Below are 26,603 nucleotides of genomic sequence, written 5' to 3'. Positions count from 1 at the left end.
CTGGAGGAGCCATAGTGCCCCATTATATGACGTGGTAATTTGAAGCGTTTTAATACTTATCTGATAAATATGACCTTGAAAAACATTAATTTTACAGATTTTTTACAAGTGAGGCATTGCTTTGACAGAGAAATTTAGAAAGAGGTCAGTAAATAATTTAATGTGATTGAGTTATATAATTAATTATATAAAACAAATAATTGTAGAAGACTGATGTCTTCAAACACTGAAAGGTCAATCCACTATATAACAAAAATAGTAGAAAGAAATTAATGTTCAATTGGTGATTAAACAGGACTAGTTTTATGTGTCTCAAACAGAGAACACTACTTAGCAACTCAGCTTCGCAGCCTGGGAATTCTGTTTGAAGAATCTGGTGAGATTGTTTGTCACCGCAAGATTTAAAGCTATACAAACCAGATGCATAAAATATAAAACTTTGCTGGAGATGCTGTGGAGAAGCAATGGCTAACTACTTTCATACATTTTAGACTTGCCCTACTATTCCATAATTTTGGGATAATATTCAATCAACAATTTAAGACCTCCTTAATTCTGATATATCAGAAATATCTTTTGTTCTGTATTTTTGTCCCGATTCCAAAATCTATGCAAAACAATAAGTATTTATTACAAATTCTACTAGCAGCTGGCAGAAATAAATGTATATATAACTTGAAAATGGTTACAGTCTCACCCCCCAACAACAATGCACTGTCTGGAAATTAGTAAAGATATTTTTGAAATGAAATGACTTACTTACTCACTACGATTACAAAAGGACATTTACACAAAATGCAGATAATTGGAATACATATAGATGAATACAGAGGAAGTGCCCAAATACTCACATTCACAGAAAAGCAGAATGAAATGAATATAATTAAACAGCCTGTGCTCAAGAAGAAAAGTATTTTATTTTAAGGTTGCATTTTAGTCATTTTAACACATTTTAAGTCTTTATTGTAAAAGTGTTGGCGATATCGATAACATTGAATAGTATTTTTTAATGGATCAATTTGTTAAGGAAACAGATGGTACAGCTGGAGGAAAATCTCAAGTCTGCACAGTCCCTGAGTAAGAGGTTGATGAACAGACCATCATACTCTACAGCTGAGAGAGAGAGAGAGAGAGAATTAAAGAAACAGAAAGAGGATGCCCAATATCCATCAGTCGTGCAGGGCGAAACTTGAATGCTTCCATCAACAGGCATTTAATTAGTTGGCATTTCAAAACTAAAATTGAGTCAGTAAAACATCAGAGGCAATTTAGAGGCACACAGATGTCACTACACTTTGTCCAAAAACATCTGAGAAACAAGAATTTTGTCTCTTAAATGATATCACCATGAACTGTGCTTAATATGACAAAGGACCTGACAAAAAGTTTTTTTAAATGTTCATTTGATTTCAAATTGTCTTTAAAGTAAGGATCGAACTTCAAAGGCATAGCAGCCAGTTGTGCACCTGCATGACCTTTAACCTCAGGAGTCAAATTTCTTTATTGCAGTCGTCGTTTGTGGAGCAGAGCATGAGCCATCTTCTGGGTCTGAGGCTGATATCGCCTCGGTCATTAACTGCTTCTGACTCACACGCTCCTTATTTTTAACTGATGCACACACAGAGTAAATTTCCTGGTTAAACATTTTCAATTAACCCAAACTAATCTAAATATAGATATATACAATATACAACAACACACAATAGTTTATTCAATACCTTGTGCCAGGCTACATGGTGTAAGGACAGGCTGTTCCTTTTGTTCCCGTCCTCTGAGGAAGGTGGAGATCTTTTGCACCACATAGGTGCCGGCTGTGAAGGAGTACAGTTTAGTGTCACCAACACTATACTCTCACCTACATTAAAATACTGTATAACAGGTAATGTGGGATCTACGACGAGTCCCACCCTGTATGCATGATACCTTTTCGTTATAACGTTTAAAACGTTCATTAAACGTTAAAAAGTCGACGTGACGAGCAATAAGGAAGTGCGTGGCCAGGCAGTGACCTTTTTATTTGTGTTGTTTCTTTTTTCTTTCCATTTCACATTAATTACTCTGTACCTTGCGGTGAGATTTGGACGTAATGCCACTTTATATGATTTTTCAAAGCCTGAACAATAAAAACAGACTTACCATTTATCAGAAGTCACACCATTGTGAAACCCCACAGGTCCCCCTACGGATCGTTTCGTACCCAACACGAGGAGACAATAAATCTAGAACTTCCAAGGAGACGATCCGTACTGTGACGTTCTAGCTTGTTTTCCGGGTTGTCGACGTTGTTGTCACCACAGACCACATGGTTGCAATGAAACCATACACGAACTACACTTTGGTTTCATCCCACGTAGGCGTCCACCTCTCAGCCAATTGCTTCTGGACTATTTGGACTCGCAATACTAACCAATCAGATCTTTTTGACCGACAAACACATAAATGTACATAACTTATATAATTATTGTAGACACACAGAGGGCGAGAAAGAGAGAGATTACTCACAACTATAAAACGTTTAAAAAAGAGAGCATGATTAATTGATCGAGCTCACCCGCTGTAATTATTTTGATATTAACTCCTCTCAAATGACTATACCATACACAGTGGCTTCGGCTGACTAACGAAAGAAAGATAGAGACAGAAGGAAACAGGGATCAGTATTTATGAATATTTTTAATTCAGATTATTTGCAACCAGTACAAAAATATAGAATACATTTTATACATTTCCATAAATAAAACATGCTCACCAAAACATAACAGCAGTCAATTACACCAAATGCACAAAAGATTATAAACAGAAATCTGTACACAACAAAATAAAAATCCCTAAATGACAACAAATTCACTACCACTGAGAATATTCACTTAAAGCACTCTTCATTACCACAATTTACATATCTACAATACCATGTCTATTACTGTGTTTTGCTTTGGGATTGGAAGATTGAGAGAGTACATTTTCAAAGTGTAAACACAGTTTTCTCAAATTTCCCAACCCATTTCCTTTTTTAATAATACTGAAATAAATCTTGCATAAATGAAGAGCTTTCAAAACGACAAGAAGATTAAGGAAAATGCACTCACTCACATACATATGGATACATACACATACAAAAAAGAACATTCAGACATTCAGGGTCCTCTGTCTTTCAGACTCATGTCAGGGCTGTAGAAAAGGACATTGTTATCCTCATCGTCCGACTCTGACTCGAGCCCCACTGTGTATCTCACATTGGCTGGGTGATACTCGCCAATTCGCGTGCTGTCACACAGTCGGGACTGAAGTGCCAGCTGAATAACAATTACATACGATCAGCCAGAATGTATACCAGAGTGTAGGTGTGTGTGTGTGTGTGTGTGTGTGTGTGTACACATTACTTTGAACCCTGTGTTGCTGAGCTGACTCCAGGTGTCTCTGCCGAAGACAAGTGCGTTGGCCAGGCCATGGAGAGGGGCACTGAGCACGTGCAGCAATGTGAGGGAGAATACAGGCTGACCAGGGAACACAGCATTATGCAGCCTACGAGCACACAACACTGGTGTAAGCAGACACAATCAAAGTTACACTCTGCTCTTAGAGAATGTATATATATTTGTTCAAACTTACCGATTTAAGAGGGGAAAGAGAGAAACCAACAGATACACTGAAGGATACCATTTCAGAGGTCGGATTTCCTCAGCAAGTGACACCTACAAGAGAAAGGGAAATTTAATGATTATTGATATCTTGGTGTATTAATGAGACTGATTACCAATGTTTTTAATTTTTTTTTAATTTTAGATAAATACACACAAACACACACTTACCTTCCTTCTCTCCCTCTCTGGGTTAAAAGTGCCAAGCCAGGACTGCATCTGTGACATAATACCATACACATACGACTGTCTAAGATATATAAAAACATATTATGTTAGTACAATGTTATCACTTCTTTACGTTATATAATAATCAACTGAGCTCTTGTATAGGTCCATATTTGGAATATCAGTGTGCATGTAGACCCTCATGTGTGCGCATTGCAAAAACTATGGTTAAGCATAATGTTGGAAAGCTTCACTGTTGTGCATCACTCTTGCATGTCAACAGAAGACAAACGAGCACAGGGACTGTATCTCACTAAGTCATCCCAGCCTGACATCAATGTTGCACAAAAGTAGTGCTTCATAGTGTGCCAGAATATATATAAAATGAAATCAAATAAATCTCAGCTGTGACTTCATGGGCACTTTTATTTTGTGGTTGGGGCAAGCGATTTCACACTCACACCACTAACTGACTCACCCGCTCATTGGCCACAGAGATGATGCGTGCATAACAGCAGATCATGAGGAATATGAGGGTAAAGAGTGGAACGTACCATCTGAAGAAGAAAAAAATGGAGCATTTCACATAGACATTAAGAAGCAATGAAGTCAATCACACAAGGTGCTACAGGTTAAACACCATAAAACAGACGCAGGTGAACAACTGCGTGCTCACTGACCTCTTCAAGCCAGTAAACAGGCTCAAAAACCGCACAAAAGTTAAAGAATGCCAGAGTCACCCTGACATTACCTCTAAAGATTCTCGGATAAGCAATCACAAATCAGATATGTTTCTGTATGACAAAGTTTCACTTTGGAAAATGGAGCGCATGAAGAGAAAGAATTCCTGACATTCAAGCAAGTCAGCGCTAAGTGCTTCTCTTATAAACTGGAGTGGATGATACAACCCACAGTTTCAGCCACAAAATTCATACATTTACAAAATATACCACTCTTACATCACAAATGTGCACAAGACATTTTTCATGGAGATTCAGTAATCTTAAAAATATACACTGCAGTGCAAAAAAACAAAAAAACAAATAAATACAAAACCTTTATCATCAAACTAAAACAAATCACAATCTTGACAAAAATGATCTAGCTGTTACTTACATGCCGAACCTCCAAGCAACACGATCCCCTGTTATCCAACTATTTCAGCAAGAGAAAATGAAGGGTAGGAGAGCAGAAAAAGGAATGAACAGCATTCTAACACTGCTGCTGGAGTCTGAGTTTGTAGGCCATTAGTAACTCACCACCAAGCTCCAGCAGGACCATAGTATCCATTCAACAGGGGAAGAACTGACATAAAGAGAGGGACCCCCCAAGCAACTACATGGTATGGTCTGAAAGACAAAGTTAATTTAGGAACATTGAGCAAAGTATGTGTAAATATGTGCTTGTGTGTGTGTGTGTGTTTGTGTGTGTGTTTCTCACATCTCATAATGTTCAGTTCTGATCTCCTTGACCAGGTTCAGATAAAGATTTAGAGTGATAAGACATACCCAGACCAGTGCACTCCAGTCTGCAACAGACAACCACAACTATAACACAGCCAAATCACACCCATAACACAGCCACCTCATAACATCAGGAATGCATTTACAGCTGACACAAAAAAGTGGGCTGACCATACACCTGTAAAGCTGCTTTGTGACAACAACTGTTCTAAAAAGCGCTATATAAATACATTTGATTTGATATCAGAGAGGACTTCAAAAACTGTAGCTAAAAGACAGTGTAACACGTCAATGTAACACAAACACAAACTCACCAAAATATGTTAACCACCAGGCCTGTAAATCACAAAGAGTACCCTCTGGGTGAGATTCTCCCTGTAGACAGGAAAAAGAAGAGTAACTTAAAAGAGATTAAATTATTTCATTCTATTCTATAAGAAAATTTACATTTTTAGGGACTGTGCAAATCTTTAAAAATTTGAGGGTTGAGGAGTATACTGAGAAAAGAAAAATAATCTTATGGTATAAGAGGCATTGTCAGCAGTCTATGGCTTAAAACTGCAAGGGCCATAAAAGAAGTTTGCCACACCAAAATGATCAGTGTACTACAAAGACAACATCAATAGCATAGTGTGTTTTAGTGCAGGTGTTATGGATTCAATAAGTTGCTGTGCTATGTAATTCGATATATGCTTTCAAAATCATTTGGTATGTTGCTGTGCTAAAAACTGGCCCCCTGCTTGAGAATTTAAGGAAAAACCAGGTTTCCTTTTTAAATTTTTCTTCAGTTATGACCTATAACTTTGTTATAAACATTCTTTCTTCTTATGCTTATGTCAATAGATTAAACTGCTTTGTAATTTTATTTATATATCATTTCTTTCCATTTGTTTAAATTGATAATTAAGCACCAGAGAACTGATAAACACATTAAGGGCCTTGTTCTCACACATTGATTAATCTGAATCACTCACCATTACATATGCAACACTGTCAAAGAAAGCTGCTACCGTCAAACTGAGTATCATTTTCTGAAACCAGAACATACAGTGACTGAAGAATTAAAGACAAATATTAGAGAACACATCTTTTGTATCTTATTGAAAGGGAAGCAATGTATACTGCATTTACACAGTAATGACTCATTTAAATTATACTACAAGACAGCCCACTAAAAGAACACTGAAAGGCATAGAACGGTGAAGGAAAACACAGTAACGAGATGACATGGATGGGACTGTATTTTCTAAAACTTAATACATATAATACCTGAGCCAAGGAGTTGTATCGTCGAAGAAGCCATATTACAAACAACATAAAAAGGCTGTAGAGAGGAGCAAGAATATTAACAATTACCCCAAACAAAACTCATTGCATGTCTCAAGATGAATAAGCCTGCCAGCAGTAAGACTGCCGGCAGAACTGAATATGCTAGCTACCATGCAACCAGAGAAAAGGTTCCAGTGGCTCTTTTCACAACAAGAATCACATCCTGTAAAGAAAAATAAACATCGGCATTAAACAAACAGTAACTGGACATAAAACAGAAGAAGATGGCACCTATACCTTGCAGAGAAAGGATCACCTCTTATGACTGCTTTTAAGTAAGTAAGAGCCTTTATTGTGATTATACTTATGTACAACAAACTTTTGTATGACAGCTCCCCAAAGACAGCAATATATATATTTCCAAATTTACATAAGTGGCAGTATAGACAATGAAAAAGTAAAATTACAGAAGAAAACACTGAATTAGAGGCTGTGCAATTACAAGAAGGCATTATGAGCCAATTGAATAGTGGTATCAGTTACAGTCTAATTTTTTTTTTAAATATGCAGAATGTGTGAAGTGATACATTTTAATTTTTGCATAGCAGGTATTATGTATATAAAGAAGTATAACATTACAACTCTAGACTAAATTACATTGAATGTGTAATTATTTAAATTTGTGAGAAGTGAAGAATGTGAAATGACAGTCTGTAGGAGAAGAGGGTATCAGTCACTGAGCTGTAATAGAGGCCACAACTCCTGGGAAGATGCTGCTTCTCAATCTTTCTGTCTAAAAGCAATGTACTCTGGAATACATTTTAAGGCACACCAGGCTCTGCATAAGTACTAGGAATGTCTATCAGGTAACTCAGGGAGATTGTAACAAAAATGCAATCTCTTTTGAGATTTATTGTACATGTATTAACACCTGACATAAATGCCATTTGTATGCATGAGTATGTTATTATTGTTATTATTATTAGTTACATTTATATAGCGTCTTTCTCAAGCCCAACACTTCAGAACACTGAATCATTAACGCTAAATGTCTACAGATTCCCCATGGGCAGCATCAGGTAACACAAGAAATTGTTGCAACCATATCTACTTCCTTATCAGAATCCACTGATGGAGAGTTGATAACTCTCGTTTGTGCTGCTCAAGCAGCAAGAATGTTGAACAATGTTGAGTTTCCTCCAGTTGTGACCCTGACTGCCAGTCACGTAGGGCACAATATGCATCACAGGCCATTAATCATTCATCTTAAAACGCAGACGGGGCATATAACAAACACGTTATATTTTGCATACCTCTCCAACACAACGGGCTAGCCAGCGACAATTGGCAGCTACTCGATGTAACGTTACTATTTTTAGTCGTTGGAGTGAGAAGCACTGACAACAACAGCCAAACTGGCACCAGTAACAACACCGTCAGCGTGTTAACGCAGATATTTTCATCGTGTCCCCTGTGAACGTTTGCTAGCCAGCTAGCTAGTAGGCTAACCTTACCTTTCGCACAGCAGTTGGCCAAGCACAGCTGTTTGCATCTCGTTAGCGTTAGTTAGCTAACCTGAGTTATACTTCGTGTTATTTTGTAATCACATTGTAAATACTCAAATCCACACAGCACCTTACTAGCCAAATAAAGTTACACAGCTACGGAATTGTATCCATGAATTCATCACATCTCAACAAATCTACAAATATTCGATGATGTGTTTGTCTAGCAACCTAGCTAGCGAACTCTAGCCACCACAGCTAGGGGCTGAATGAACATGAACTTGTTAGATAGACAGCTAACCTAACTTACTTACACATCGATAGTCATCTGAGTCTGCGCTGAAGAAAGGGCAGCGGGAACTATTGTTATCGTCTGTCTGTACTGGGTGATCATTTTCCATACTTATTCACTCTACTAACTGGACATTTAGCTAGCTAGCTAACGTTTTGGTGTGGATTCACGCAAACCAGAGGAGCTCACAACGATCCACACTGACAAGTACCGTGTGCGGGAATGGTCAAAAATACGAAACGCCAGTAAGCTGAGTCCTGCTGGGGCTGGAGAGACAAATGATAGGTCTGAGAAAACTGGTGGAATTATCTTTATCAGAATGTTTACATGATTCTCTTTTGCCAATTATTTTCTTTCGAGGTGGTGATGGATGGCGTCCGAGTTACTGCGACTGGGCGGTTATCTCACTAGAGAGTGAACTGGTTTCTGTCACAACATAAGACTAAAGAGTAAATCAAATAGTTTCACTCTCTGTGGACCACTAGAAACTCCTAACGTTTAAGCACTTTACAGATAAGCAAAATTGTTCCTTTTATTATTTATAATAAGTACACACAATAATAAACAATAGTTATATGTATTGTATTTGCATAACAATGTAATGACCTTTGTATTAAATGTAAATTCACGAATTAATTTAGAAAGTACAAATATAACTATATAAAGTGACAGAATGGAAGGAATGAACTCATAGATCTAAAGGCAGGCATGTTTGCTGTACATGAATAGTTATATCATATTATAACACGTCATTCTGACATCTTTCATGCACAGACTACCAGATATTTGGTATCTTTGATGGTTTTCCCCAGAACTACCTTCTATGGTTTTGTTTCATTCTTAGTTTGCGATTTTCCATGTGAAATGCAATGCGTGCTCTAAAGCATAATCTGAGCATAGCATAACATTTCGTAGCGTATTAAATCAATGTTCTTTGCCTTTTTTTTCTGTAAGATGTTTTTTCATAATATACATAATATTTCGCAAACAATTTTGTCCCTGGGGGGGCTGTATGCCCTTACACTATTGGATGCCCCACATCTATTGGATCATCATTCATTCTGGGATTGTTCTTCGAGATTCTTCTGTCAACAAAAATAGTGGCGAGCCTAAGTGGCTGGGGAGGCGACAACATTGATGTGAAATCTGGAACATGGACTTTTCTAGAAGGTGCTATTATGATTTAGTGTCGTTATCCGGATAACACAATATACTTTGTGAAATACCCCCCCCCCCAGGGCATTGGATGTTGGTGAACTCACTAGTGGGTTCTTTAATCTAAGATTGAATTATATATAGTTAGCTACAAATGTATAAAATGTAACCTGTAACTGTAAACCTGTTTTAAAAAGTGGAAAATGTATATTTACATTCTAGCTGATGCTTTTATCCAAAGTGACTTGTAATTCTGACTGAACATAACTTGAGCAATTGGGGGTCAAGGGTCTTGCTCAGGGGTAACCTGGCAGTGGTGAGACTTGAACTAACCTTCTGAGTACTAGTCAAGTACCTTAACCACTGAGCTACCAAAATCTGCTGTTTATGTACAGGACTGTGAATTGTAGGGAAGTAGCCTTCCCAATCTTTCAGTATTTGAGAACATCATCTGGTGATACTTACAGTTTGTTCTAAAGTTCATTTAATCATTAATTATATAACAAACTGTTGGATTTTGGGTTCAGTCTGATTGCTGCATTTCCCTTCTTTATGATAATCTACTTTACTTACAACAACATGTCTTCCAAGTTTCAGACACCAGCATGTTACTGCCAGTGCACACACCCCAACAAGTAATTATGGTAGCTTGAATTCCAAACATGCCATAATTTATAAATGATTTGTTTCTTGTAGGTGAATAGTTACCTTTTTAAATGCACTTATAAATGAGCAAGGAGTTATAAGCTTAACACTCATCTTACAGAGGTTTTTTTATTTTACAATAAAATAATTTCAGGTATAAAAATAATGTCAAATTCTTTGGACAAACAAACAACAAAGTGGTAACAGAGTCTCAAGGAACCCTTCATAACTCACAATATTTGAGCATATCAAGGCATTCCTGTTCATCGATTCAGTTAGTTTCAGATCACTGGTATGGAATTTATCCAAGCCTTCTCTATCAAACTAACTTTCTGCCTAAACAATAAAAAATAAATATATTAAACTCATAAGATATATTAAACTCATTCCGTAGCGTTGACAGGTCGTCAGAGAGCGCTAACATCATAAGACCAGAAGCAGTCTTCTGTCCACTCTCAGCATCGGAAGAGAATGTTTAAAAATCCAACAGGTCCCACCTGCATACCAATGCTTATACATATCATTTCAGTTGTTACAGAACGGAAATTGTGCAAATATGTGACATAACCACGACCGTTTTGGTTAATATTAAAATCAACACCACATGAAATACTTGAACAGTCCTTTCGCAATTAATGTCAAGACGTCAGTCTTTAGACGTTCGATTTTTTCGCAGTCCCTGAAATGGGTCATATTCGCTACCGAGAGCACGCGGGCTCACTGGCCCCAGCCTGCAATGCCGATCTCCTGCTTGTAACGGTTTGTCAGGTTGTTGGCTTGGCTGGTGAGCTTGTTCAGCACGCAGTGGAGCCCCTTGAGATGATACTGCAAGAGCTGCTCCAAATCCACGTCTTCGCTTTCAGGCTCTGTGTGCAGCGTCTCCGTAGCAACAAAGGATTTCTCCTTGGGCCTCTTCTCCTCAACGCGGACGACGCCCCATTCAATTTCGTTGCGGATAGACTTGAGCTGCGTGTAGTAGGTGTACATATCCGCCTCAGCGTCCCGCAAGTAGCTGCCAGGCTCTTGGCTCTGGCGCTGCCGCTTGTCATCTTCGAGTGGCACGTCTCTCAACAGGCTTGGCACCATTACCGTCTGGTCCATGTTGTTGACGGCACCGATGAAGCGGTTCATGGCCGTGAACAGAGAGTTCCTCGGGATGTGAAGCTCAGGCATCTGCATCATTTCTGCAGACGTTTTGAGAAAGTTGAATATTAAAAAAGGGATTATTTCGAGGGAGTCAGCCCGCGCTCTTCTGGGCAGTTCAGTATCTCTCTCGTCTCTTTGGCGTTTGCTTCCTCTGACTTCCACCTCCCACCAGAACCTTTTATGGTTTCGTCAGAGGGCGTGTTGGCAAAAACTTGTTGGTCCAGGTTGCCCGGCCTTGCCGGATTCCGGGCATTAGCAAACTACATACTCACTCATCCCACCAACAAGGTTTACTGAAACTATGAAGGAATAGAAAGTAACGCATTTACTAACTGCTATATTTTGAGATTTACCTCGTATACATTTTTTTTATTACCAGGATTTCATTAACTACGAATACGCAATGTTTACGTCTTTAAAAATACACACGGGTCACGTCTGTATGCAAAACGGACATTCAGAAATTAAAGTTTTTGTTTTTTTCTGCCCATTAAGACATCACGATTACTGATATGCTCCCGTAATAAGCGGAAAGGAGGTGCTTGAAAGGAACTTGCACAATTCGCGAATATTAATACAAACTATGGTGCAACAATTTAGACAAACCTATAAAACGCCCGTAGTTTCACGTAGGGGCCGGACCTAATTGTTTTCCCTATAGCCCAGAAACATTTGGACTGACTAGCTGTTGACTGGAGTAAATCTTATGATGACTTTCTTTTATGCCTTAAGGTTTTTTTGTTTATTTGTTTGTTTGTATGAGAAAAGAAGAAGCAATCCAAAAATTTGTTCATCTCTGCCAAAACGTTACATTTATAAAATGCAATTATTCTTTCCCAGGTTTATGAGTTAAGACATTTATCAACTTAAAGGAAGGAGGGGAAATAATTGAAGTTGTATATTTATCTTATAAGAAAGCAGTGCAGAACACAAAGTAAGGGCAGGGAAGCAATGGTGAAATAACCTTTGAATTTCTGTACCACAATTAGGCCTATTCAAGAAGCTACTTGAAAGAAAACACAAAATTAAGATTAAGGCCTATGACCTAGACATAAGGGTACCTGAATCTAATTAATCACTCATTCTCAAAAAATGAACAGCTTCTATTCAGTTTTGGGTCAGAACATAAACTACTATCCAGTGTGCTGAGATAATTTCAATAATAAATTATTTGTAGCAATATTTTTAAGCATGCACTTTCTGCTTTTTATTTGTTTTGCTTGGTGCATGTTCTTTTGAGGTCATGTATGATCATACAGTTTATTTATGACCACTATAGATTGCCATGAGTGTCTAAAGGAGACAAGGCCAGACCATGGCATGTTTCAGTGTAAAAAGAATTTAAGCACATACTGAGTCTCTTTGAGAAGTTTCTGGAATGATGAGAATGCCTCAAAGGACGAAAAAAACCAAAAACAAACAAAAAAAAACCTGCTACACTACTTCACCTTTTCAGTGCTCCTCCCGTTTCTTTCTTTATTCGATCCCTCCCTCTCTCATACTTGTAGCACAGCTTTTGCCAATGTTAATGTAGCCTTCATTTCAAAGCAGGAATACTGAACCCCTGAACATGGATCAGCTCTCCCCATTTTGAAGGAAAGCACATTTCAGATGTAACTAATATTTGCTGAAATATAGAGATGCAGAGACAAAAGGTGCATGTTACCACTATCAGTAATACATTTTCCATTTTAGGATTCAAAAATACCATCAGTCATACTCACTTCCTCAATTATCATGCTATACAGTGACATTATAGCATGATAATTCATCCTCACAGACACAATTAGTTATTGCAAGATCAATAATATGGGAGTACTTGCTGCTGGAATACATACTTAAAAAACAAGGAACTGGTCAGAAAAACAGATCGAATTAAGTGATTACTTGGAATAGTTTGCTTCTAAAGTTTAAATTTTAACAGAGGAAATATAGCAAAAGACAGCAGAATGTTTAATCAACATTGTTCCCCTTATCACTACAGAAAAGGTATGGAAAACCTAAGAGGAACTTTATAAAAATTCACACACATTTATGATAGACATGATGTAACCTAGACCACCTGTCCTAAAATCTTCCATACCAAGAGCCTTTATATCGCTCTACCTAGTGTGCTGATTGCTAACCCTATAGGTTAAAGAGAAAATGACAACTAAAGAATTTGGGTTCAGTTTTTCCAAGCATAAGACCAAGGTTTCATTTAAATGAATGAATGAATTAAATAATCAATGAGGAAATAAAACAGAACTTTTTTATTTTTGGATTTTCAAGCTGAAATACTACATTTCCGAAATGTAATACAACAGAAACTATGAGATTCAGTACAGACATTGCACTGGTGAAATAAAATGTCAATTAGAGTGGTTAGGTTAGGTGGAAGGACTACTGAAATTTTGTAATGATTTCAGACTTTGACCAGGGCTCTGATGTTTCTTGCATGTTCTGAAGTTCAATTATGTTCTGAAGCATTACAGTTTAAGTTTAGGGGTCTCGGGTGTGTAGTCAGTTAAGATGCATGCCATCAGGCCCTACAGAGAAAAGGGCAGAATTGGGTAACAGTGCAAAAACATGAGGATGCACAAACACACACACACACACACACACACACACACACACACACACACACACACACACACACACACACACACACACACACAATCTTTACCATGATAGTCCACTTGCGGTTCTCTGCCTCTGGGAATACCAGTGAGTGTGGTGAGTAGAAAACCTCATCATCCACTTCCTCCAGTTTCCTTGGGAGACAGTGCAGGAATGTCCAATCAGGAGAGGCCACTCTTCCGGTCTGAGAACCAGAGGTGGACAAGCCCTGTCACTCAGCTGATTTCACTAACCAATTCTACATGTTGGGTTGGACAAATTAGAAAATCCAGGCAGCTGGAAGAAAATCCTTCAGAGGACATTTACTTTGTGAATCCCAAATGCCTTCTTCTGCTGATAACTAACCATATAGCAAAAGAAACCCTTTCCAACCCTTTCCAAGAAACAGCTATCCAACAACATCAACTATGACCAGTTTTAAAGGTTGAAATAAGAAATATTAAATTGCATTATGTTTTTCTTATAAACTGGATGAGACTCTACATAATGTGCAAAAAATAGACAGAGATAGAGAGAGAGAGAGAGATTTTGCTGAGGTCAACAGAATGGAATAGACCACAGAGCACAAACTCCAGTTTGTTTACAAACACACACACATATGTGTGTGTGTGTGTGTTCTGGAAGGCCTAATTTTATGTTATCTTCCCTCACAGAAACGTGTGTGTGTGTGTGTGTGTGTGTGTAAGGGAGAGAGAAGTAGAAGTCACTTAGTCACAATTATTATGTCTAGAAATATTTTACTTTGTGATTTGATTTGTAATCTGCCACCCTACTATCAACACAGAACAGAAAGAGAGGGAGATGCTTTTGTAATGCTGGAGTTGACTCTGGTTGATAGAAAATTACTGATGGTAAAAAGCCAAGAGGGGATCAGATGAGAGACAGATGAAACTTTATGTCTGAACCTGTCCCACCAGAGCTCTCTTCAAGCAATTTCATTTGGATTATCAAACTTGTGTTAGGAGTGCTCAGGCAAAAATGCCCTTGTCTAAGCGTATCCAACACAGTCAGCAGTAATCCACACTCAATGAATATACAAATTGGCCCACAAAAGAGAAACAGGAAAGCATGAGCACAGACTAGGTACCTGCATAGTGATCTGGTAACCTTGGAAATCTTTAAGCCTCTTCGTCTTCTCTTCTTCCTGACCCATACTGACCCAGGTGTCAGTCACTAGAACATTACTGCCCCGTGCTGCCTCAAGTGGCTCTGAGAATAACTGCAGCTCTGTACCAAACTAAAGTACACAACATATCAATACCATGTTTAAAAGCATAGGGTTTTTTGGGTTTTTTTTACACATAGGTATAAGTAGTGACTACAAAATGTGGTATAAGTGTAAATATTACCTATTAATTGTTACCATAATATATTGTTTTTAGAATAAACAATACTAGACAGAATAGATTGTAACAGAGACTGCTTGAACTTAGTTACATGTAACTGAAAAGTACAGTTTTAATTTGTGATTTGGAAGAAGTGTACTTTTAGCAGGCACTGGGAACTGAAAATTTGTGGGTTTGTAAAATAGCAAACCAGTCAGTATGTAAGCAACTGCACGGGGGGGGCACACACTCTGAATCAGACCATTTAAGTCACACCTGCTTAAAGAGATGCTGTGCTTCTCGTGTGATGCTAGCATCTGGCTCATAACCCTGAAGAGAAAAGTAAAAAGATCAAAACTTAAATACATTATGAATAAAGCTTGAATAATTTTAATCTACTGGCTATTACATGTGTTTGTGCACATAGACAGACATGCACACATGCACGCACACACGCCTGTACAGAAAGAAACACTCAATAGCTCAGTCAGGTTAGAAGCAGACCTTTGGTGTGGCTATTCTTAGATTGACACCCAGCTTGGCCAATGACATCATGAGGGAGTGCAGAATATTGTTACCATCACCTATCCAAGCCACTGTAAGGCCCCTCAGAGATCCATAGTGCTCCTATAATAAGAGAGCAGAGGGTGAGGGCACCAACCCACTCAAAGTACAAATGTGAGTGTACACTGTGCAACTCCGTGGGTAGCTGTATGTACCTGTAGTGTGAGAAGGTCAGCCAATATCTGTATAGGATGATAAAGGTCAGAGAGGCCATTGATGATTGGTATAGATGCTTCCTTATCCAGCTGCTCCAGGGTAGAATGACTGTACACCCGGGCCAACACCATATCCGTCAGGCCAGAGAGGACACTGCAACAACCATACCCTGATTTTAGACAATATGTGGACAAGACAGTATTTGTTGCTAGGAGAAATGCTATATAGGTCTGATGCGTGTGAGAGAATGTGCATCACATATATGAACATATGCATTAGGGTCTTTTCAGACCTGGCTGTATCTTTAATACTTTCATTGACTCCCAGATGAATATCTTGAGGGGTAAGGAAACATGGATGACCTCCCAAAAGAGAGAACCCTGAACACACACACGCACGCACACAAAGAAAGAAAGAAAAAGAGAAAAAAGAAAGTTTGTTTTTTACATTAGTTTGCTGTGTTGAGTATCCAGTCTGCTCAGTGACCATGTGGTCCATTTGTTACTTTCTCACGCATAAACCCAACCACAGCCAAACACACATACTTCTCATTTGCACCTGTTTCAGTAGACATACGAGTCCTAGTGCTTCTCTTCTCAAATATCATAGCAATAGATTTGCCTTGCAGCAGAGGAAGATACTAAAAACATAAAAAGAAACAAATTACTAGCAAAAACAAAATGTTTTTATATTAAATGAAGTAAACAGATTCGCGTAGTTACACCTATGCGGTGGACTGTCTTGTTTCACATTATCTAAATGACAGGTCGATTTGTAATCAAACTAGAATGGTGGAGACATAAAATGGTGGAGACATAAAATACCTGTCCCTCGTGCTTGATTCGATGCTTCAGATCCGCAGACATCCACAGGATGTGTTTAATCTCGTCAGGGTTGAAGTCTTTCAGTGTTAGAAAACTCCGTCCTTTTAAGTTGACGGAACCTAAACATCCTCTCCCTACACTAGTACCATAAATGACAGTTCATTTGTTAGGTAGCGATATCTAACTTACGACCATAAGCTTATCTGCGCAATGTAATCACGCTAGCTAGCTAACTATAAATAAGACAAGCTATCTAGCAACAAGGGCCTAGATAGCTCATACAAAACAGAGGTGACATTTTACGGAGACTTACATAAAGCTCTTCGCCTGGCTGTACTGGACAGTTTTAACACCGTGGAGAAACGTACTCCTGAAAGCCAACATTATAGCTGTTGAATTGCTGCTTATGCTACAGCCGGAACGTGTCGCCCTCTTCAGCCCGTACGCGCGGTATGCGCCCACGCGACGTCACCACAACGAACCAAAAGTCAGCGCTCGGGACACGACGACAAACCTCACTTATTTAACGTTATTTGTAATATTTGAACAAATAAACCAAAACTGGTTTGTTTGTTTTTTTCTCAAAACGTAAAACATTTGTGAACAGTTCAGTTTAAACTTCAAGCAAAACGGGGGGAAAAGAAATTAACCGTAACCTGTGAAACTGTCTCTTTTCGTTTGGACGTCACGCGTTGCCTTGCTCGGGGGCACAGCAGGGGCAGCTTGGCGGTGGTGTGGCTACTACTGCCACGATGTTCATCTGTAACTAATTCTAGAAATTAGTAATATTTTACTAAAAGTGTCATTATATGAAGTGGAAAAAAATTATTTTTTGATGAAAATAAGCCAATTATAACTATATAGATTTCTGGTTATATGATAATTATACTTTATTAGTCTCTTACTACACCACCACCACCACCACCACTAATGTTACGACCCTGTCTAGGCAGTGAGGTCGCAACAGCACTGAAAATACTGGTAACAGGATGGTATGTGGAATGATTAATCACTGGACTGAATGGGCAGATGAAGCAAAATTTTGTGTGTTTAAATGGTACATATACACACACACAAACACTGAATAACTTCAGTAACTATACACCAAAACCTTTCATCTATCACAGGGATCACAATCATAAACAAAACACAGGGAATGCTCACAAACAGACCTACACATGCTCAAGTTAACGAGGGGCTGGGTGGGGCAGGGCAAGGCAAACTCACAAATCACCACCAATACAAGAATGGGCAAGCCACCATCTTCTTCCTGTAGGGTCCTTATATAAGCCACAGCGATCACTCATAGAAGGGCGAGGCCAGCAACGAGGTGCACAGACAGCCCCATATCCCGAACTGGACCAGGAGCACACTGCAGCAGTCCAGGAGTGTAACACTACTACTACTACTATTACTACTACTACTACTACTACTACTACTAATAATAATAATAATAATAATAATAATAATAATAATAAATTTAATCCCATGAGTTGATGAATTCCCTGCCCCCCGGGAAGATTTGGTCCCTTTTCCCCCACTGTTCAGTTAATGGCTGTTTAACAGATAAATTAATTACTACTGGATAATATGTCAAGCTGTTGTATGCATGTGTGTCAAAGGTTTGTTCCACTTTTATACTTAAACAAGGATGATGTATATACAATGGCATTTAGATTTAAAAAGGTCCTTCAAAATAAAGGTTATGCAATAATGGCAGAATCTATTGCAAGTCTCTATGCAAATCAGCTTATCAGGATAGTAGATTGAGAGGATGAGTTATCAAAATGGCCAGTAGCTTTGTGGCCATAACTTACATATTTGATTTTGAAACAAATTTTGAAACAAAAAAAGTCGAAGATCAGAAAGCAGAGATCAAACGATAATGCCACACATGGGAGACAAAATGAAGAAGTCAGTGCTACAACCTACTCAATATAAAAAACTGTAAACCAAAAGACAAAACAATTCTTCCAGTGAAATGGAGGAAATCAGTGCAATGAATAGTGAAGCAGTACTTCTGGGGAAATAGAGAGATCAAAAATAGAGCAGATACAGTCTATCATGATGCAAATACTTCTTCAGTTCAAAATGAAATTTGCATCTGAGTGTACAAGAAATCAAGCCTAGTAGTTTGTTGGGCTCTCCAGCTGAAGTTCAGTCTTAACCGTCATTTGCACACAGATGTTTATTGAAAACAAAACAAAAATGAAATCAAGAAAACACTGAGCGATAACAGTATAAAAATGTGACAAGCAATACATAGTCTCAAGCACAAATGGGGAAGCTGCAACACAACATATACAGGGTCAAACACCAACAAAGGACAAGCACAGAACAGGACCTTAAATACATACACTAACAAGAACGATACGAAAGGACAGGTGTGACACATAACTGATTGGGGGGGCGATCAAGAGAGACAAGCACACATACACACACACCAACGAGACATAACATGGACTTAATACACACCCATTGGCATCATACATACTCAGTGCTGCCAGTTCCACATGGATTTGACCTACAAGCAATTTCCAACACAAATCAATCCTGGGCTCCCTAGTCACTAAAGCTATCAGTGTTGTCAGTGTCATCATGTCACCCATATAATCCCTATTTGGAGGTAACCAGAGGCTTTCCCCGTAGCCTCTCCCCACCTACAACCCACTTTGAGGCCCTAGTTATCGCCACTGCAAATGCTAATGGTGAAAAGGTGCAGTCAGCCATTATGCCAATTTCCAATCTCTGCTAAGACGTAACAAACTCTCCAGTATTAAAACAAAACTGAATAGCCTCAAAATACGCTTTAACCAACCTAGTAATCTTATCTGGTACCTGGAAGAATCCGGATGCTTTCCATAAGAGGTTATGCAGCACTGAGCTAAATGCATTTAATAAGTCTTAAGAAAGGCAGATGCATGTCCCTGCCCTCTTTCTTTGCTGCCTGAAAGAAAATGAGAGTGGTGCAGAAGATGACTCTAAGGGAAAACATGAAAAATGTCATAATTCAGATGGAGAAAAAAAAAGAAAGAGGAACAGGTGGCAGAGGAACAGAAGAGAAAGAAAAAAGTGTTTTGCAGGAGAAGAAGAGTGGGGCAGTGATGATGGACAAAGTGGACATAATGAAAGAGCGGAGGAGAACAGAATGGAAACGAAGTGAATGAGGAGAGGAGGAGAATGAGAATAAAGGGACAAACAGAGGAAGCAATTGTGTGAGGTGGATAAAGGCGAGATGGGTGAGGTGAGGAGACAGTGAGGTGGCGGTACAAGGGCAAGGAAAGGCTGAAGGAAAAGAGATTTGAGGTGACAAAAGAGGAAGAGAACCAAGACGGGGAGAGCCAGAGCAAGGTGTCAGAAGATGACAAGGAGGAGGGCGAGGGTGAAGGTATGAGAAAAGGATCAGGAGATAAAGGAAGGATGAAGAAGAACAGATGGGGAAGAAGGAAAGCGCAAAAAGGGAAAGGAAGAGTGTGAAGAGGTGGGAGAAGAAAGGACCAGAGTGAGAAAGAGGATGACAAAGGCGTGGCAAGTGAAGCCACAAAAGGTCAAGAGGAACAGAACATCATGGATCTCTCCCTGACACTCGGTATCGTCCCGTCCAGCTTCAAGCGAACCACCATCGTCCCCGTCCCGAAGAAACCTCGACCCTCCGACCTCAATGACTACCGCCCTGTTGCCCTCACATCAGTCGTGATGAAGTGCTTTGAAAAGCTAGTCAGAGACTTCATCACATCTTCACTGCCAGCCTCCATGGACCCACTGCAGTTTGCATACCGCCACAACCGCTCCACTGACGATGCAATTGCACATCTGCTCCACACTACACTGACTCACCTGGACGAAGGGAGGGGAAATTATGTTAAAATGCTGTTTGTTGACTACAGTTCAGCATTTAACACTATCATCCCCTCCCTACTCACTACTAAGTTGGAGGATCTAGGACTGCATACATCCCTGTGCGACTGGATCTCCAACTTCCTAACAGACAGACCACAATCAGTACGGGTGGGCAACTGTGCCTCATCCACCCTCACCCTCAGCACTGGAGCTGCTCAGGGTTGTGTCCTAAGCCCCCTGCTCTACTTACTGTACACCTACGACTGCACAGCCACTTCCAGCTCCACCATCATTGTCAAGTTTGCTGACGACACCGTTGTCATGGGTCTGATCTCGGACAACGACGAGAGGGCCTACCTGGAGGAGATTAAACACCTGGAAAACTGGTGCCAGGAAAATAATCTCCTCCTAAACGTCAGTAAGACAAAAGAGCTGATCGTGGATTGCAGCAAGAAGCAGGAGCAGCACTACCAACCTGTGAGGATCAGTGGAACCACGGTGGAGAGAGTAGATAGTTTCAGGTAACTTGGTGTTCACATCTCGCAGGACCTGTCCTGGTCCCGCCATACCAACTCCCTGGCAAAGAAGGCTCGTCAACGTCTTTACCACCTCAGATGCCTAAGAGACTTCAAACTGCCCTCCAAGGTACTGCGGAACTTCTACACCTGCACTATCGAGAGCATCCTCATGGGGAACATCACAGTCTGGTTTGGGAATAGCACCAAGCAGGACAGACAAGCACTCCAAAGGGTAGTGCGTTCAGCAGAGCGCATCACTCACACGGAACTTCCTGACCTGCAGACCATCTACTACAAGCGGTGCCAGACGAAGGCCAGGAGGATTGTGAAGGACCCCACCCATCCCAACAATAGACTCTTCTCTCTGTTGAGGTCAGGGAGGCGCTTTCGCTCCCTGAAGACCAAGACAGAGAGACTGAAGAGGAGCTTCTTCCCACAGGCCATTCGGGCCCTGAATCAGGGAAACTGATAAACTGTGGGGACCACCACCACCATGTAACATAACTGTATATCTGTGTGTATATATATATATATATATATATATATATATATATATATATATATATATATATATATATATATATATATATATATATATATATATATATATATATATATATATATATATATATATTCAATTACCTTGTAACACAACAACTGTAAATATGTTATTCTACGAAATGGGTCTGTACATTCTGTAGATTGTGTACATATATACACAACCATATACATTGTACATTGTGTATATAATCATAATATACATATATTGTACATACATTGATAATATATTTTGTACATACATAGAATATATATATTTTTCTCTTTGCATATATATATTTCACATATATAGAATATCTATATTTCTCTATGCACCCCTGTTTTCTTTTCCTCAGTTTACACAGAGCACTCGCCACCATTTCACTGCGAGTTATACTGTGTATGACTATGTATGTGACGAATAAACCAAACTTGAAACTTGAACTTGAAACTTGGAGAAAAAGAACAGAAAGAAGCAGAGGATGAAGGAGATAAATAGCACAGGCCAAAGAAGAAGACAAAAAGAGAGAGAACAAGAATGAAAAAATTAGATACGGTTTTTGGAGAGCCGGGGAAGAGGAAGACTGAGACCTTCACTAGGTTCTCTATAGGAATAATTCAGTATCAACGCTGTGCTTCCAGACTGAGACCTTCACTAGGTTCTCCATAGGAATAATTTGGTATCAACACTGATGACCAATCTGTGACCAAGAGGCATCACTGACGAGATTTTACAGTCACAATGTGTTTAACATCATTTTAGCTAAACTGCAATTTCTGAGTGCAGTATTTAGGCAAACTATTTTATAATGTGTTTGAAAGAGTATGTTGTTTATAAGACAAATAAATTAAAATGAAAGAAAATAAACTTTTTTTCAGTTACTATTCAGTAGTAGGCTATATTCTAGGAATATTCTTGCTGTTCTGATAAAAAAAATGGAGGCGAAGGGCATTAACTTTGAATATTAAAATTTTTTCCAGTAGTAAAATACAGACAAATAGAGGTATTGAGTACGCTTTACACGTTCGTGTTAGAATGACCAAGTTAAGGTCAGGCCTAATTCTTATTAAATTGATCTTTTACTCATATCTAAAAAAGGCGCATCAGAACATTAAGATGCGTGTTTTCCTCTCTCCGATTTTTGGACATCCAATAAAAATAACTCGGTATATATTTACATAATGCGAGCTTGTCTCCACCAAACCACGCGTCAGGCCGTGTCCAAACCCGCACGGGATGAAGAGCTCTCGTGTTTCTAAGAGGAGGCGGGCTTTGAAGGATGAGGAATGCGCCGGAGGTCTCCCAACTCCTGTAGACTTTAAGATGGACAACTGGCTGTATGTGTATGTGCTCGTAGGACTTCAGCTTTCCCGCAGTCTCGCGTATGACGGTAAGAAACGTCAATCTCCCTCATGTTCTGTGCTCTGCGCTCAAATCTTGAATGGGCCGAGTTTGCGGACTGGCGTCCAGACGTCGAACATTGTGCAAGTTTATGTAGTATGTGAATGTGAGGAACGCTTTTATTCCTTGAATTTGTGCCTCATGTGGCAGGCGATTTTAAATCCGAGAATGTTTACGTGGACAGGGGGCAGGCTGGGAGGGAGCGAAGCGGGTGCGCGTTACGCTGCGACCTTATTCGCCTGCCAACTAATATATCAGGGAATGGAAAAAGGATACTGTACCCCTTTATCCTGCTAATCACTGCCGCCAGTCGGTTACAATGCTACTATTGACTAGGAGTAATCTGTTTAGTACGGGTTAAGTTTTGTATATCTTTGTAGCCAATTATAGCAGTAGTATGTGAGTACAGCACGGTTATGTCGAGAGAGAAATAAATAATGAAACTTCGAATCGGGATAGTAGATCGTGACAGGAAACCGATTGGTGGCCCAGGAGCGGATGAGCATACTGAAAGCATTTGCATGTTTCTACTTTTGCGTACAAACGGTCCATTCTGAATTCTGAAACGGCTGTGATGGATTATTAAGAGGGACAGGAAGATGACGTCATACAAAGCGGTTCGCTCAACTGTGCACTTTAAACGCAGAACGATAAATTCAGTGCAAGGTAACGCTGAACAGGATTACTGAGTTAAGGCAGGAAGAATGGTTTGAGATAGATGCCAAATTCGCTTATTTGGACTTGCCTGTCTAATGTCTAAGTGTCTTCGCTTATTTGTGTCTTCGCTTATTTGGACTTGCCTGTCTAAGTGATGACAGCTCAGAATGCAGCTTCCCAGTATAAGAGGGAGACGTGGGAGGGATGGGAGAAGTAGCCAGTGTAAGCCAGCCATCCTGTATGTTACAGGACATGCTGTTCTGGTAATATGTCATAATACCACAATGTTTAGTCATTTCAATGAATTTCACAGAGGGATTCATTTTTATGCATGTTTTAAGGAGCATTTTATTTTGCACAATAATTGGAAGTCAAGAAACAAATGCACTGTTCTCTTAATGGGTAATTGTGTGATGCGCTAAAGTGTTTCTGTATATGGGCTGCAGCAGCCATGCAGCAGACAGTAGGTACACATTACAGGTATTACACAGGTTGAACATGAACACATGTTCCAAGAATCAGTCAGAATTACATTAACAGAATAAACATAATCTGCCAAGTCTTGGCATTGAAACTGTATTTGTGTGTGGGGGTGGGTGGGTGGATGGGGGGTTATTGTGTTGTCCTGAGACGAGAATATTTATAATATTACTGCAGATGCTCCTTCAGTACAATCTGCTGTATTTTATCCACAGTCTGAAGCCTGTATGATTATTTGTGATCTATATTGCATTGGCAATCAGCAGACACTGTTAGAACACAGCTTGATAGAAGTTAAATGCATAGGAATTTATGATTTGAAATGTAGCAGCATGTACCGCATAAATGTACATAAATGAGTGAATTGTATACCATAGTATGTTTAGGAGCTAAGAGGGGTTAACATGCTGAAATGTTATACAAATGCATTGGACGGACTTGAATAAAATGTTAGTGCTCCATCAGGCCAAATAGGTGGCGGCAGAAATGCATATTACTGAGCCAGCAAGGTCTGCTGTGAATGGAAAACTCCGACACACAGGAGTTTGTGTGGGAGAGAGAGAGAGAGAGAGAGAGAGAGAGAGAGAGAGAGAGAGAGAGAGAGAGAGGAGAGAGAGATTTTGCTGAGGTCAACAGAATGGAATAGACCACAGAGCACAAACTCCAGTTTGTTTACACACACACACACGTGTGTGTGTGTGTTCTGGAAGGCCTAATTTTATGTTATCTTCCCTCACAGAAACGTGTGTGTGTGTGTGTGTGTGTAAGGGAGAGAGAAGTAGAAGCCACTTAGTCACAATTATTGTCTAGAAATATTTTACTTTGTGACTTGATTTGTAATCTGCCATCCTACTGTCAACACAGAACAGAGAGAGAGGGAGATGCTTTTGTAATGCTGGATTTGACTCTGGTTGATAGAAAATTACTGATGGTAAAAAGCCAAGAGGGGATCATGGGTAATGTAGTTTACTTTTATTATAACAGTTCACCTGATTCCAGATTGCTTGTTTTTATTGTACAGTAGGTATGCACCACAGAACACATGGAACAGACATAAAAATCTGGTTCCACTGGAGACCGTTTATGTTTATCTTGAACTGTACAAATGGAAGAGAAAATTACATGTTGACTGAAACAACAAACTTCAAACATGATTTTCATCAACATGTCGAAGGTTTTTTCCCCTCACAGAGGTTTGGAAGTGCTAGCCTGGATTCTGTAATGAATCATGCCCACTTCTGCAGGTTTATGAGTGGCTACACATTCTATTTTGAATGCAATAACTTTTACTTTCCCTGCACCATGATTTAGTAACTGGAATGTTATTATTATTATTATTATTATTATTATGCATGTTTCAGTAGCTTTAGTCTTGTTGCTTTGCTGTTGCGCTTCAAAATCTTTCATTGCTGCAGAACCAGAAACAAGTTCACCAGTTTCAGACATTTCTGACTGGCCTTTACTGGAATTGCCCAATATGCTCGAATCAGAGATTCAGCCTTTAACAGGCCCCAGCGAACTCTTTGATTCTGTGGCAATTCAGGCCGTCTCTGGCTCTCTATTGCTCTCCTCTGTTTTCCAGGGTCGGGATACTGGCCCTATGGCGATGATGAGGACATACGATACACAGGTGAACGCAAATGCAAAACCATTCCCTGTCTCTTTGTGCAGCTCTCTTCTTGATTACTCTCTTTGCTACATTGGCTGTTCCACTTTCAGTTCTTATTGCTCTTCTTCTACCTATGGCCACACCAAAGGCTAACTGTTAGCCACTTGTCAAGGTACGTCTGAGACTATCTACAGTTTGCGGTCCATCTGTTTTAGTTGACTGGGGGGGTTAAGGGCGTGGGATGCATATGTGTGCATGTTCATGTTCACCTATGTGCTACAACCTGTCTCTTCTGCAGGTGTGCCTTGGTGTGCTCCAGTCAAGGTAAAGCACGGTCATGTGAGTTGCCAGGCACCACGTGGCGAGCGCTTTAAGAATGTGCTGGGCGCTCGCTGCAAGATCCACTGCACGAGAGGCTACGAGCTGCATGGCAGCAGTGAAGTGTTGTGCATGGCCAGCAAACAGTGGTCAGGCAAATACACCTGCAGAGGTCAGCCTCATGCATCCAAAGAGAAACCTTCACACTGCATAGTCGTGCACCTTATGGTTGTGTATCTATTGCAGGCTCAGTAATCGTCACATAAAAGGCAACTAATAAGAAGAATATGTGCTACTGTTCTCTACATTTTCACTTTCTATACATTTGTGATTGGCAATAAAATGCCTCTATAGGCATACAGTATTGTATACGATACACTGTAAGGGGAAACTGAAGCTGATCGTGAAATTTCATGAGCTTTTTGTAAGGCCATAGCAATAAACTAACTATGTGGAAGGCAAAAACAGTACCT

General features: G+C 39.6%; 4 protein-coding genes and 1 long non-coding RNA gene across 23 annotated transcripts in view; 1 reads left to right on the top strand and 4 right to left on the bottom strand.

Moving 5' to 3' along the window:
* Positions 1 to 898: 898 nt before the first annotated feature.
* LOC113590772 (uncharacterized) lies at positions 899 to 2,309 on the bottom strand. The gene is made up of 4 exons (XR_003412127.3): positions 2,137 to 2,309; positions 1,719 to 1,811; positions 1,467 to 1,608; positions 899 to 1,113 (listed from the first exon to the last, which is right to left on the bottom strand). It is a non-coding gene; the product is annotated as an uncharacterized LOC113590772 (long non-coding RNA).
* A 345-nt stretch (positions 2,310 to 2,654) lies between these two features.
* Positions 2,655 to 8,549, bottom strand: si:dkey-100n23.5 (cyclic AMP receptor-like protein A). 4 transcript variants are annotated; one of them, XM_027031060.3, is made up of 13 exons: positions 8,053 to 8,549; positions 6,709 to 6,761; positions 6,539 to 6,593; positions 6,244 to 6,300; positions 5,584 to 5,644; positions 5,247 to 5,334; positions 5,066 to 5,155; positions 4,923 to 4,961; positions 4,285 to 4,363; positions 3,810 to 3,857; positions 3,610 to 3,692; positions 3,381 to 3,522; positions 2,655 to 3,293 (listed from the first exon to the last, which is right to left on the bottom strand). In XM_027031060.3, the coding sequence occupies exons 3-13, from the start codon at positions 6,584 to 6,586 to the stop codon at positions 3,135 to 3,137; spliced, it is 894 nt and encodes a 297-aa protein (XP_026886861.2). In that variant the 5' UTR covers positions 6,587 to 6,593; positions 6,709 to 6,761; positions 8,053 to 8,549; the 3' UTR covers positions 2,655 to 3,134. The 4 variants fall into 4 exon arrangements, with proteins under 4 accessions (XP_026886861.2, XP_081577060.1, XP_026886860.2 ...); XM_081720934.1 differs by having other exon boundaries at positions 8,354 to 8,549; XM_027031059.3 differs by having other exon boundaries at positions 8,358 to 8,549.
* Positions 8,550 to 10,250: 1,701 nt separating this feature from the next.
* Positions 10,251 to 11,454, bottom strand: mid1ip1a (MID1 interacting protein 1a). Its single transcript, XM_027031072.3, has one exon. The coding sequence runs from the start codon at positions 11,315 to 11,317 to the stop codon at positions 10,853 to 10,855; it is 465 nt and encodes a 154-aa protein (XP_026886873.1). The 5' UTR covers positions 11,318 to 11,454; the 3' UTR covers positions 10,251 to 10,852.
* A 2,064-nt stretch (positions 11,455 to 13,518) lies between these two features.
* Positions 13,519 to 17,330, bottom strand: otc (ornithine transcarbamylase). Its single transcript, XM_027031071.3, has 10 exons — positions 17,083 to 17,330; positions 16,770 to 16,908; positions 16,504 to 16,585; positions 16,238 to 16,325; positions 15,945 to 16,098; positions 15,730 to 15,852; positions 15,502 to 15,555; positions 14,988 to 15,137; positions 13,947 to 14,084; positions 13,519 to 13,809 (listed from the first exon to the last, which is right to left on the bottom strand). The coding sequence occupies exons 1-10, from the start codon at positions 17,151 to 17,153 to the stop codon at positions 13,750 to 13,752; spliced, it is 1,059 nt and encodes a 352-aa protein (XP_026886872.2). The 5' UTR covers positions 17,154 to 17,330; the 3' UTR covers positions 13,519 to 13,749.
* A 5,534-nt stretch (positions 17,331 to 22,864) lies between these two features.
* Positions 22,865 to 26,603, top strand: part of LOC113590770 (sushi-repeat containing protein X-linked) — a 26,416-nt gene continuing 22,677 nt past the window's right edge. For 8 of the 16 annotated variants that reach the window (XR_014125416.1, XR_014125410.1, XR_014125413.1 and 5 more), the window contains exons 1-3: positions 22,865 to 23,055; positions 25,786 to 25,833; positions 26,111 to 26,302. Coding sequence is in view for 3 of the 16 variants with exons in the window: in XM_081720986.1 (XP_081577112.1) it covers positions 22,902 to 23,055; positions 25,786 to 25,833; positions 26,111 to 26,302 (394 nt within the window). In the remaining 13 variants the exon portion in view is untranslated. The other 8 variants (XR_014125407.1, XR_014125405.1, XR_014125406.1 and 5 more) reach the window with 5 other exon arrangements.

Source organism: Electrophorus electricus, chromosome 9 (assembly GCF_041902795.1).
Source record: "Electrophorus electricus isolate QZ-2024a chromosome 9, ASM4190279v1, whole genome shotgun sequence".
In the NCBI taxonomy this organism is placed as follows: Eukaryota; Metazoa; Chordata; class Actinopteri; order Gymnotiformes; family Gymnotidae; genus Electrophorus; species Electrophorus electricus.
The sequence above is the reverse complement of the archived record's forward strand: the minus strand, read 5'-3'. Positions and strand labels throughout refer to the sequence as shown.